At 39.5% G+C, this 14,574-nt stretch overlaps 1 protein-coding gene across 1 annotated transcript in view; it reads right to left on the bottom strand.

The window, feature by feature from the left end:
* Nucleotides 1-14,574, bottom strand: part of b3gat2 (beta-1,3-glucuronyltransferase 2 (glucuronosyltransferase S)) — a 60,701-nt gene that overhangs the window by 26,157 nt on the left and 19,970 nt on the right. Inside the window, exon 2 of the mRNA XM_026189786.1 lies at nucleotides 5,565-5,709. Coding sequence (XP_026045571.1) covers nucleotides 5,565-5,709 — 145 coding nt within the window. The remainder of the gene's footprint in view (nucleotides 1-5,564; nucleotides 5,710-14,574) is intronic.

Genomic DNA, 14,574 nt, shown 5'->3' with positions numbered 1-14,574 from the left:
TGTGTGTCTGTGGGCACATGTGCATATTCACACACACACATGCTGAGGTGAATAGTACTCCACACCATCATTGTCCAGGATCCATTGTGTCTGGCTAAATGAGACCGAGCAGTAGATGGGAAGCTTTAGTGGTCTGCTAACAATACAGCACTGTATAACACAATACTATTAGGACACGCACTGGCACTCACTCAGCACTCTGCAGACACCCTATTGTAAATCCCATGAATAATAATTTAAGAGTGAACAAAGTTTGGGTCGCTCTCCCGGCTCAGCCATTGTTGTCCTTACAGAATTTAAAGCAAAAAAAAATGCTTTGTGTTCAGGGCTCGGCAGTAAATCTTAGCGTTGCAAATTGACAGCGTAATTATATAGTGCGGTGTAAAAGTAGGGCTGATAATTACAGTGTGTGTGTGTCAGTGTATGTGCTGTGTGTGATTAGGTGATGGTTTGAGGGAGAATGGAGGGATGAGATCTTGGCCCGCTCCTGTTATCGTGATTTAATTAAAACCAATCCCAGGGGCCGACCTGCGCACGTGTGCTGAGTGTGTCCTCATTGGGGTTTGGAACGATACAAGCCTGCAATCGCTATAGCCTGCTATTGTGTCACTTTCTCTAAACATTTAACAAACAGCATCTTGCGCAGAGGGTCTAAATACAGTGTATGTGCGGGTGAAGTGGGATAATGACTGGGGACTGGCAGGGTGGTATTATTTGGTCAGTGTGATGAATTATTTGCTCTCGGGTCAAATGGAGCTCGGAGGCTGATCACTAGTCTGATTGGATTTTTACACAGGAGATATGAAGATGTAAACAGATTGATGGGGATGTCTGCTTTGCTCTCCATTAAGTGGATTATAAATATAAGGACCAATTTGGAATGAAGTGCTCTCTTCAGAACTCACACACCTCATGGGGCGATCGTGGCTCAAGAGTTAGGAGTTCGCCTTGTAATCGGAAGGTTGCCAGTTCGAGCCCCGGCTTGGACAGTCTCGGTCGTTGTGTCCTTGGGCAAGACACTTCACCCGTTGCCTACTGGTGGTGGTCAGAGGGCCCGGTGGCGCCAGTGTCCGGCAGCCTCGCCTCTGTCAGTGCGCCCCAGGGTGGCTGTGGCTGCAATGTAGCTTGCCATCACCAGTGTGTGAATGTCTGTGTGAATGGGTGGATGACTGGATATGTAAAGCGCTTTGGGGTCCTTAGGGACTAGAAAGGCGCTATATAAATACAGGCCATTTACCATTTATTTACCTCGCACACGCTTTTTCATTCATGCCGTCAAAGTTGTGGAGTAACATCGGTTCACTCTGTGCTAAAGTTTGGTCACGACTTAAAGGCTTTCTTTCTGTTGCCAACACAAAGTTGACAAAACAAGGTTAATGTGTGTTGCATCAACAGCATGAAGTGATCAATGAAACCAATAAACCTGATGACATAAACAGGACACCTGTCATTGCCAGTAACTGTCTGCTCCAATTATAACAATCTGAAATCCCTAAAACCTAAAATCTGGCTACAGTTTAGGATTTAACGCTGATTTCATATATTAATAACAGAAAAACATGGAAGTAGCTTCCGTCTGAGAATTAAAGCCAATCCAGAAAGTATCCGGCAGCCATGCAGCTGTGGATTATTACTGCAGAGTGAACATTATCTTTGAAGAACATTACTTTTGAACCAAGTGTACTAATACAGCTAACATCAGTGCTGCTTGTTAGGCTAGTATAGCTAATATTCTCATTAAATCAATTAGATGCCTTATTCCCATTCTCTATTTTTTGTTTCCCATTTTTTGAACTATCCAATTACAATATGATCACGTGACACTTGAACATTGAGCTTTCCATACTCCGCCTTAAATAAGACTGTTTGTTCAAACCTCCATTAGAGCTGCAACTAGGGGGCAGTGGAGCCGGCTGTAAATATTGTAAACAAGGCAAAACATTCAAACGGAAAACTTTAGCAAACAGTTACTTATTGAAACATCCTGTATGGGGTCATGTATGTGTCCACCTGACAGTATAGGTCCAAAAATCAGCTTCCTTTTAGCTTTATTTTGGTTTCGAGAGACTCATGAGAGAAATGCTCCACTAGCTTCAGTATGTAAATGTTTACTTGATGTTTATTTCTGGCAGGTGTTGCAGTTATTAATAGGACTTTTTCACCTCTGACAGCAACTGCCTGCTGCAAGTCAAGCAGAATGATGAGAATGAACTAAGTCAGTAGACTTCAACCAGCTAAAAGACACTAAAAAATCTGCAGACAAGCCAAGAAGTCTGATAATTCTCTTAAGATCAAATGAAAACGACCAGTTTGGGGTCAGACACAGTGGCTTTAGTCTTTGTTTAAAGCGGACACCTTAAGTGTTAAATCAATAAAACCAAAGCAAGGGCCAAAAACATCTTTTCTACAATGGCCATTTGAGGCCAATAGCAAGTCAGTCCCCACAGATGTTAAAATATCCAAATGTACAATAGATGTACATTTGGATACTTTTATGCTGGCTGTACATGGGACACACTGGGCAACACCTTTTAACCTTTGGATTCAAGGGTTTTCAGTTCCATTGCCACAGTGTATAAATTCAAGCACATATTAGTGCAGTCTGCCATTAAAACATTTTCTGGCATAAATGTCCTGTATCTACTACTATTACTACCTCTACTACTACTACTACTAATAATAATAATAATTATTATTATTACACTCTTATCCTTTTGTCCTTGTAAGTGTTGAATTCCTCCAAAATGAGCTCAGCAGTTAGATTGGGCACTCAGGCTGCTATTTATTCTTTGGAAAAATATAATAGAAGTCATAGTAAGGTAGTCCTGCATAACATAGTCAATCACTAAACTGGTTTGTGCAATGAATGAATTCAGACATCTATTTATTTATACACTACATAGACAAAAATAAGGGTCCCAAAAGGGCCACACGTCTTAATCTTTGAATTCCACAGGTTTATTCTTTTCATTTATTTATGCCACAGGTGCATAAAATCGAGCACCTATTCACGCAGTCTGTTTTTACAAACATTTTGGAAAGGATGAGTTGTTGTAAAGAGCTCGCTGTATTCGAGTGTTGTGTGCTATGATTGCAACAAGTGAGCTTGTGAAATTGCTTTCTTCACAGATATTCCATGATCAGCTGTAAGTGCTCAGGAACCAGAGAAATTCAGCCATGAAGTGGGGAAAGTGGGGATGCCAACTATTGAGGTGCACAGTGTGTAAAAGTCACCAGTGCTCTGCTGACTGAGTAACTGCAGTTTCAAACCTCCTCTGGCATTAACATCAGCACAAAAACTGAGCACTGGGAGCTTCAGGGCATGGGTTTCCATTCTGTAGGTGTAATGTGTAGATGGCAGCAGCTGCTGCTTTGACTGATAGGTGTGCCGGCACAGGTAGGTAACCAGCAGCTGTCATCTGAGGAGTGTTTCTAGAATCTGCTTTATTTAAAAAACATCAGCTGCCCAGTTTCCTGGCGCCTCCGACTTTTTTTTTCACCCCTCTGGCTTCTTTAAATTCAAATTCCTCCCAGTCTGTTGCTGTTCAGCACTGTTTTACAGCGCTCTACAATCCCATGTGGTGATTTCTCCGGAACAAACAATCAGTCAAAGTAGCACAGCAGGTCCTATGTGGAGGTCTTACAATCAGAACATTAAATTGGAAGGATCGGATCTCATTTTATGGCAAATTAATCCATGAAAAAACAGAAGCTCAACAGAAAAGCTGTCTGATCTAAGCAGGTAAATTCAGGACACAAGGAACACGGAGTAATGTTTTCTGTTTGGTTTCCTGCTTTGATGAAAGCCAGCAGGCTGAAACACTCCAACTGGCTTTAACTGTTTTGTAATCAATGAACTCGTCAATAAAACCTTTTGAAGCTTCCAGAAAGAAGTTAAAAAAGCAACCAAAGTTGCATAGTCACCTCTATTATCTGACTCAGCACACCCACAGATTCAGAGTGAGTGCAGTGGCATTTCTGCAAACCTGTTTTACAGTTTCATAGCCCCACATGTAATGGCCAATTTCCTATTCAAATAACTCTGCTGTGTAATCCACAATTTGGCAACGAGTGGTAAGAGTTAAACCAACAGATGGATGACACGTGACCTGAATTCTAAAGCCTCACAGTGACTGATACAGTATCTATCAACTGTAATGATACATTTAACCAGCTGATTTGATTTTAAAGCGCTTGATGATCACGCCTGGTGCAGATCTCTTTTAAAACTATGACTAAGATACAGACAGAATGAGACACTTGCACAATCTACTTCTCATAGCTCCATTGGTCACACTGTAAAGGTAATGCTGAGTCAGACTGGCTGCAAACATGATTTAGCTTTTCTACACTGCAATTTCTTGTTACTCATTGCCTGACATATACACCGATTAGTTGCGACAGGTCATTTGGAAAAAGTCGTACAAGTTCTACTCGCTGGCAGCAAATAAATCTGTGGTTCGAGTAATAGTGAGTCAGTAATAAAATTGTATAAATCTGGATAAATTAATGACAAACATACTGGCTGGCTACAAGCAACCTTACTGAATAAACCACATATATGTAATATGTATGCCACATTATTGCCTTAAGAAAATTAAGTGAAGTCAGCACAAGAGAAGTGGGTTATACCTGTTATCTTGAGGGGGCACTACGGTGCTTAGGCTAAGTCACATGAACTTAATGTAATATACCAAAGGAGCAATGTTATAAATGTTAAGCCACCTCACAAAATGTCACTATGAATGTTTAGATGCTTTGTATAAATTTTGGAATAATTATGCTCAGTATGAATGTTTTCTATTGCGTGACAAGGAACTTCCATGTGCCCCATACACCGCACAGCCACAGGAACACTGGTTTTACTAAGAGTTTAATAAACAAGAATGCTGATACTGTTCTCGGCAACACAAAAACTAGAAAATGCCCATAAGAAACGCAAATCTAAACAACAAATATCTGGGAAAAAACTGATCCCAACAACTTTAAAGTTTGAACATAAGAATAACATTTTTTTTAATTATATAACTTATAGTTTTTCTTTTAAACCCCCCCCCCTATAAAGAAGTCACTGACAGAGAAGACATATGAACCTGTCTGCATATCTGTGTAGCTCAAAAGATATCCTTGATTTCTTTCTATAGTTAAGTACAGCATCTTGCTTTAATGGCCAGACATTTTGCTAGTAATAAGGGAGCCACAGACATTTGGTTAATATAATAAAATGTGTTAGATTTTTATTGTGAAATGTATACTTGAATTCTTTGCCATGTCAGCTGACTGTCCACATAGGACACATTCAGTTTAACAATTCATCTTTTAGATTTTGGAACTTGAGCTGTCTGCGTCCTCCCTTTGGACCATTTGACCTTAAACCAACTTATTCATGCCAAATTCATTAAATGGATCTAAACCTTTAGCTACTTTTCTTTAAAAAAATATAAAACACTAATCCGGATCCATATATCTCTCTGGATGTGGGGACATGGATGGTAGAAGCTCGTTATATTTATGTCCGACCAAGTAATCCTTGCGCTTTAGCTGATGTACAGATTGCCTCTTACCTGCCATGTCGGTGGCAAAAGGTCGGTCTGGCCTCCAGCCAGTGTACCAGCCCACAACTTTACCCCCAGACACCAGGGGGCGCTCATATGCTCTGCCACCCACAAATCCCACAGGCCAAATGGATACACCTCGAGTACTACGCATCTGCAAAAAAAAGAGAAGGGAATGGGATTTAGTGATGACTTCCTGCATGCGACCATTATCACAGAATGTGTGAAATGTAACTATTTGAGAGTTATTTAAAAACAGCAGGAGCAATGCTCCAATGTTAAAAGTCCATTTAATGTAGTTGTAACGACTCTGACCCCATAGAAGACCACATTTTTTTATCTGCACAATCGCTTTGCTTGCTAATCACAATACTTGTTCTGCAATAGGAAATCAGACACAGTGTCGGAGCCTACAGGCGACATCCACCCTGAGGAGACGTCAAAGGCCCCAGAAAGTTGGAGACTGGGCGTGTGGTGTTGACTCTGAAATTAATTACTTTTGTGTCAGTTTGCATAAGCGATTAGACATCTTTAATTTCAACTGAAATGTGGGTGAGAGCAGCATGCAGAGAGTCTGTGGCTAACTGAATGAGACTAAATGAAAGTGTGCAGCGCGGAGCTGCCTTCCATTTTCACAGTGAATGAATTTGCACACAGCCCGAAGCAGTGCAACAAGAAATGAGACGAGGAGAGAGAGATAAAAGACTGGCGATGTGTGTGTGTGTGTGTGTGTGTGTGGTGGGGGAGAGGTTGGACTGTGCAAGGACCACTGAGTTTTTGTGTTCAAGTATGAAACATCTGTATCTTGTCTTTGTGTATGGAGGCATATGTGTCTGCGTGACATTCCATTTTCCACCCCTGGCCACCCTGAAGCCGTTCATTGAGACAGCGCTCCTCATCGCTCACCCAAACAGCCTCCAGCCAGTCGCTCATGAGAAAGCAACAGAACAAAACCAAATCAGTAAGCAGCACTGCATTACTGCAGCCAGACATCACACAGAGTTCTAGCTTTTAAAGCCACGGGAAGCCAAGTGTATATATAGCACAATATAGAGAGGATTTACAGCTCTTTGCAAACTTCTAAGCAGGAGGAGACTTGGCACTGTGCAAAGAATAGCTGAGAGCATATGGGCAGTAGACAAATAAAAAATACTCTGAAAAGTTCATGTTCACTAAGGTATTTCATATAGAATAATTCTGAATAAAGTGAATATTTCTACCTTGTTTTAACCTTCTGAGGTCATCATAGGTAGTAACCATAATCCTAACATCTGGAGAAGAGGGGAACCTACTTATTATAAATTATTATTTTCTTTGTTCCTTAATTACTAGGAGTTGGGAGAACAATTGCATAAAAACTAAATTATATTTCCTACTTGCTTAAATTTAGGGTTAGGGTTGGTGGGGTCATCACCAGTGACGGTTTCACACTTAGAGATTTTCCATGGAGTTCCACAGAGGGGAAAATTCTTTGTACCTGTCCCTGGTACTAAGCCCATACTGGTCACTACTCACCTGATGGATGGAGGTGAATCAGCACAAGTAAAACTGATAGCCTATTAAATTTGTGTTAACAGTTAATATTGATGTTTTAGTTGAGGGGTGGAGGGGCTGTCAATCTGCTACTGACAGCCTAATTAGTGTGAATGCTTGAAAAGCATTCACAGTATTGTTATTCGAATCTTTATTATTATTCCATATTCCGTACGTTTTTTGGCATCTAACTCCTTCAAAACCGTTCAACTTAGAAAAACCATTCAACATCGTTAGATTCCTATTATTTTGGACATGACTGCTTCTATTTTTCTCATTTTTAACATTTATATTTTAATTTTATTCAACTTTATTCAACAAAAATTTCCCATGTATTTCAATGGGGAGACCCTTCAAATTCTCATTCAACTTACTCATTTTTAAACTCTTACTACTTCCACATACATTGACATAGAGCCACCATTCAAACTTTAAAACGAAGACAAGACATTCAACTATTCAACTTGTATTTATCTTTTCAATATCTATTATACTTTTTCTTCAGTTCCAGTTTAAGTTTCATGATGTTTTTCACCCATTTCAAAATTTATAATGGGTGTGTATGGGACGGAATGTTGGGGCTAGAGTGAGACAGCTCAACTGCTAGAGTGAGAGGAGCAAAAAAATTAATCTTAAAATCTTTTTTAAAAACTGCTGCTGTGTCTGCAGCGTTTGCTCTACAGGTATGATTTTAACCCTCAAAACGTAGCCATCGCTGTCCTCTTTCATCCAAGTGTTTACTATTGTACTAGGTGTTATGGTTCTTTCATAAATGTCACCAATGCACAGCCTCCTCCCTCCAACTCTTCCATAGACTCTAATGTTAAAATGGCTCAGAAGGTTCGTTTGAAAATCAGAAGAGCATGGTGTCTTTACACTGTCACCACGTCCATATAATAAACTCCACAGACATGAAAACTGAGAATTTGGTAGACTAGACATTGCTGTCGCTCACAGTGAAAGAATTTTGTCAATACGACTTTTACTTTTCATTTGGGAACGATTTGTTTCGCCCTGACTTTTCTGTTCATTTTAAGCAGCAAAAGTGAGGTGCATGTCTGTGTACGTGTGTATGGAGCCCACTGGGTGCGGTCACTATAGCAACCAGGCTCACACCTGCCTGCTTAACGAGCTCTCTCTGCCACTCTGCCAAGATTCATCTTAAACACTTCTCTTTCAACTGCTGCTGTGTCCACAGTGTTAAAGCCATCATTTTACCCTCAAAACGTCGCCATCGTTGTTCTTTTTCCAACATCTTGTCTTTCAAAGCTCAGAGATGTAAACTTTTTAAACTGTGTGGGTCCAAGTGGAGGGATCACATTTTAGTCATTCAGTGATTCAAAGAATATGACCTTTTAATATTCATTCAGATGTTTTCTGACTCTAAATGTTCTTTTCTCATTTCTTAGGGTTTTCTAATTTACATTTAAAACATTTTCAGTTTTTTTTCCAACTTCTTCTTCTGTGTAACCTTCAGCTTTTAGCAGTTCAAGCACCTTTGTTTTCAGGTTAAATTCGGTTTTTTTTTTTGGTTTTTTTTTTTATCTCATTCAATATTTTTAACTCAAAATTCAGCAATTAATTCATTTCAGTGCATACATTCAGATTCAAGCATTCACACTGCAGTTTCTTCAGAAAATGCACTTTCTAGTTAAAGAATGTCCTTTTTGTGTTTAATACATAGAAAGATAAGTCCTGCTGCACGTGTGCACAATAATAAAAGGTGATGAAGCTTTGTATTGAATTCACTACTGAAATGAGTTAACCACTTCAAACTAAAAGCCCATTTTAATTAAGCTTCAGTGGATTTGCAAGTTCAAACAAGTAGCAACCTGAGCAGTTCAATAAATTACAAATCTCAATCAAGCAAACAAAGAGTATACACAAGGCATGACATCTAACAAAGACAGCATTCATTTTCATGTAGCTTTATCACTTCATACATATCACTACGTATATATATAATATATAACCTCAACTGACTTGTATCAATGGCATCGTATTACAGCACCACACTCAAATTCAGTGAGCTCTTTACAACAACCCTTCCTTTCCCAAATGTTTGTAAAAGCAGACTGAATCACTAGGTCTTGATTTGATACACCTTTTGCAAAGGGACTGGAAACACCTCTTAATTTGAAATAAGAGGAAAAAATGGTGACCATGCAAAATATGATTTTTTGCCATTTTTCAAGTGGTCTTAAACTTTTGATCGGGACTGTATCTTAGCACTTTATCCTCTGCTCCAAAAAAACAACAACAACAACAACAACACAGCACCTAAAACACTAATTTTATTTTATTTTATTTATATAGCCCAAATCACAACAACAGTCACCTCAAGATGCTTTATACTGTAAGGTAGAGACCCTACAATAATACAGAGAAAGCCCCAGATGACCTCTTACAGGCAAGCACTCAGCCACAGTGGGAAGGAAAAACTCCCTTGGCCAGAACCAGGCTCAGGAAGGGGCAGCTGTCTGCCACGATTTGTTGGGGAAGATGGGAGAAAGACAGGACAAAAGAAACGCTGTGGAAGAGGGCCAGAGATTAATAATAACTAATGATTAAATGCTGAGTGCTGTGTAGACACACAGTGAGTGAAAAGACTATTATAAGCTTGTTCAGTCAGGGCGGCCACGTCCATCTGTTATCTGCTGTCTAATGCAAACTTCCAGTGATCCACTCAAAGATTTCAGAGCAGCAAGAACAAAAGTTTTAATGGGCTGGCAATCTTTGTTGTGTTCCAGCATAGCAACAGAAGCAGAAAACATGGAATATGACATTTAGTTATACAGTAGTGTCAAAGATAATAAGTGTACCTTATTCTTCTTCCAGTAAGCACGCCTAGACCTAAGATTCCACAGCATGAGAGGAAGAGGATAAGCTGAACATTTAGTTAGTGGCTGACCTCACTCTGACAGAAAAGAGAAAAGCGTCTTCTCGCTTCCCTTCCTCTTCCTTCCCTTTCATTTCTCTTCTTTCCATCTTTTTCCACCCCGCACCCTAACACCTCATCTCCTGCTTGGGGCCCCTGTGCATCACCAACAGCTTTGAAGCCCTTTCCCCATTAATACTGTGGCCCCTTGAGTTTGCCTGTGCGACGCTAAAACCCTTCCCCCTTGTTCCTCTTTTGCTGCTGTCTGCCTTTCTCTCTCAGGTCATTTTTCAAAGACTCGGCTCCTCTGCTTTGTGAAAACACAGATGAAAAGAAAAGGAGAGGAGGTAGAGAGCAAGGCAGGCTCGGTGTGTTCGTCGTTCCCAGATAGTTCCTGGAGTACGATCGTTAATATGGCTTAGCAGTTAAGTCCCAGTTTGACTGCTAAGGATCTCCTGGTTTTGAATGCAGCACTTCAAAGCTCAGTACAGTTTGACACATTATTAGAGAGCGCTGGATTGAACTTCATGCAAACATATTTAGAATCTGCAGCTGGATTTACAGCAAGCCCAGTGTTTTTTCTTCTAACAATAACACTTTGAAGACCAAGATTTGATTTTCTTTTAGAACACACGTTTAGCTTTAGCCTGCCTTTACTAACCAGATTTTCCACCACAAAATGTCTATCTTTAGGTTTTTAAGTGTTCACAGGGGGCTTTACAAGTCACAATCAGTCATTTTCAGACACTTTCAAAGTGCATTCTCATTGTTTTTTTACAAGCTTCTTGCTGTTTTCTTAAGTATCATGCAAATGCCGTGGAGAAAACACAAAACCGCTTCATTTGTGTCCTCAAGAAAGGTCACGTCTCCTAGATTATTATTTCTGCGTGAGAAACAGCTCCCAAAGAAAATCTATGCAATGCTCCATATCAGAAGAATTTCACCAAACTGTAACTTTCTAATGAATATTTATCACATCAGCTGGAACAGAGCTACAAATAGCAAGGTTAGAAATCACTATAGAAAACTGTATTAAACCCAACCTTATGTGATAGCAAACCAGTTACAGCCCTACAGTAAATTTTGCCATGGACTATGTCCTTGGCACAATTCATTGTCAAACATTCAATCAGTCGGCATTTCTGCACGATAAATGTGTTTACCCATCGTTTGATTAGTGAGTTTCTCAGTCACTACATGTGATACAACACACACCTACTGGGTTCACTCAGAACGTGTTTTCAGCCAGTCACAGACCAAGGCATTGTCTCCCACACACAGACTTTACTTGGGCAGTCTGCCTGTGCAGAATAATGGCTGTTCAAGCATATTTTACAACATCTTTTTGTTTTTTTAATGAATCAGTATGCAAATCTTCAGAGGCTGCTAACCAACTTCTCTGGTACTTACAGTCTCATTTTGCCTTATTGGATAGTTGATGGTGGCAAAAATGAAAAATATGCCAACAAAATACAATCTGCATGTTTTTAATGAATGTGTGCTCACATATGAGGCTTTTCAGGAGTGCCGGATGTTTTTTCTTTCACATTTTAATCCATCAATACTCTGATATTTTTTTGATGTTCTTTATCTGTCCCAAATGACAGAGTCTGATTTATTTTGATAAGAAAAATCTGTGAAAATTTCAGGCTTTTGTATTTAATAGACTTTGAGATCAAAACATTGCCTCAGATTTCAACGTGCAACAAAAAAGCCTGAAGATGGCTCAGCTGGGCATTTTTCAAAAAAATCTGCCTTGAAAAGTATTTGATACATGAAGCTAAAATTTCACAGTAATCCTTATAAATGTTCACATTTTCTACCATATAATTTTTATGGAAATCAGAGGTGGTCGAGCAGAAGGCTCGTTTGATTTGAAACACAAACAAACAAAACTTAAGTGGATCGCTGAAACCAAAATACACATTACATCACACTTAAGTTATTATTATACGTGCATGGCGGAATTGTTCTAAATTAATACCAAAAATGTACTTGGCTGTATAAATTTATATCTTTAAGCATGTTAAAACGTTACTGAACATTGCAGAATTTCCTAAATTCAAACACCAGCATCAGATCGGTACTCGATATCTGCAGATCCCAGATGCCAGGGTTTCCTCATCATATTGGAACAGGAAAGAAAATGCTTTGCACTCACCCTAACACCTCTGTTCTGCCGAATTTTGTTATTAAATTGTCAATTTTGCCTAAAATTGGTTTTAAAAGTGTCTGTGTTGGTTTAGAGGAAATCAATTCACATCTGCTGCTTGTTTAGTCAGAAACTCAACAGCTGAGCGAAATATGAGTATGACCAAGTTCATATTGATGTTGGAAAAAAAGGAGTAAGAAGTCAATAATCCATTATACAGCCTAGTTAAAATACATCTGTCTAATATGAATGCTGGTTGAACCTCTGCATACTGAAGTAAATGTTCTTGATGTCGGTTTATAGCTTTCATTCGTCAGGTCGAAGTGGAACCGTGTCCAGACTGTGGACTTACGTGTTACAGGGAATCTGTTGATCTAGAGGGGAATAATGAATTGATTCAGAATAAACACGTGACCTTCAAGATTTCAAGCAGGAATCAAAATCAAGTTTTTTACATGATATTATATGTGTATGATAAAAAAGATCACAGCAGCTCTGGATCCCTGAAATGCAGTCTTTTGGTTGGCGAAGGGAACAGCCAAGTACAGATGCTGTCTCAATTTTCATTTTCAACACGGCGCAGTGCTTCCTATCAACAACAGTTCAATGTCAAAATGTTTGCTGGGAGCCAAACAAAGCTGTGGGGTGACAGTGTTTCAACAGATGGTACATTATTCTGCTCAGTGGAAATTGCTTTAGCGCATGCTGGGTTTTCATGCCATCGTCTGCAGACTGCTGCTGCCATGGAAAAAAGTTTGCAGCACAAACTTAAACCTTTATTTGCACAGAGAAGGCTGGCTGAGCGCACAGGACACACTGTCATTCCCCGATGCCCTTTCGCCAGATGAATCAAATAATGTGACAAAAAGAGGCACAAACAGAATAGCAAACAGAAGGGAGGCTTAGAAAAAGGCAGGTACAGCACGAGTCTGGTGTTTTGAGCTTAACGTGAACTTTCAGGTCACTGCACACGTCCACTTGCAAAGTGAAGTTTCTTTTCTGTTTCCCAGCGTACCCCTGACTAGTCTCAGCAGATGGCTGCATATGCCTGAGCCTGCTTCTGCCAGAGGCTTTTTCCTCTTAAGAGGGAGTTCTTCCTTCCCACTGTCGCCAAGTGCTGCTCATAGGGGATCGTCTAAATGTAGGGCTTTTCTCTATAATATGATAGGATTGTGTTGTTGTGAATTTAGGCTACTGTAAATAAATAAAACTGAGTTTAAACTGAAATTGAGTGAATTAAAAGCAGTTTTTTCTAAAGCATCAATGAGTCCTACACCTTTTTAAGTTCACCAGAGTTCCATCACCATGTAAAGGAGAGATGACAGTTCCCAGACAAGGCCTTTTCAGACAGATACAAACTGTGTCTTACATCTCCGGTAATGAACCAAAAAGCAGAATGAAAGGAAAGAATAAAAGCAGAGGCAGCAGCAGCATGTCTATAGTGACCTCCAAAAATAATTCTCCTTTCACATCTCAAAGAAAAGCTGAATTCTAACCACAAATGCAAAAGCAAACTTTTTAGTGTGTGTGTGACCCTGTCACAGTGCAAGTATGCAAATTACTATAATCTGCGTTGCTGGATTTTTGGAACAGCATTAGGAAACAATTTGATGCATGGCATTAAAGGATACTTGTAATTTAATGAGTGTAATTTAATGGCCTCAGCCACATGGTATAAGGTACATCACCCCTCTAAATGTAAATTTAATATCTTATATCGTGTAAGATGCAAATTCCAGTTATTTAAGAACTTGATGCACTCATCAGATTAGTTAGGTCAAATAATTATGGGAAGTGGTCCTGGCGTGCTACACAAGTCAGGGTGTCTTGCATAAATCATGTAAGTTATTGTAACAAAAAACATCCAGCTTCGTTACAATACATCATCACGATTGACCAAATTAATCTCTTTGACTTCCATCACCTCTTCACATCTACAGTAAGTTAAGAGGAAGATCATTATTAGTGTGTACCTAAACTGCTTCCTCCTTTCTGTTGCTGTCTACTAGAAGAGTAAACACTGCTGCTCCCACTGGTTAGCATCAGAAATATTGGTTAAATGCATATTTATTTTCATAATGCATGAATACATTGTGCACAGGTGTGCACAATAATCTGCAGGGAAACAGACTGCTGGTGCTGGCCGTGCTTACATTAGCAACAGTCAGCAAACTAAACTGATGCCGTGAGTCTGCGGTCTTTTAAAAGTTTTAGCAACATTACAAATACTCTTTGAGCAGTAGTAGTATCAGCAGTACTTGTGTACTTGTTCAACCTCGACCATTAGACTGGGCTCAATGTGACTGCAAGGCCATCTTACTTTTAGAATAGTCTATATTAAAACTATTTTTAGGTAGTAATAATAATAAAGTCACCAGGACCATCATGATATCGTATACTGAACATTATTGACAATTATTGTATATTTCAACTATTTGCTCCAGGTTGATTTCTTT

Source organism: Astatotilapia calliptera, chromosome 13, assembly GCF_900246225.1.
Source record: "Astatotilapia calliptera chromosome 13, fAstCal1.2, whole genome shotgun sequence".
Taxonomy (NCBI): Eukaryota; Metazoa; Chordata; class Actinopteri; order Cichliformes; family Cichlidae; genus Astatotilapia; species Astatotilapia calliptera.
The sequence above is the reverse complement of the archived record's forward strand: the minus strand, read 5'-3'. Positions and strand labels throughout refer to the sequence as shown.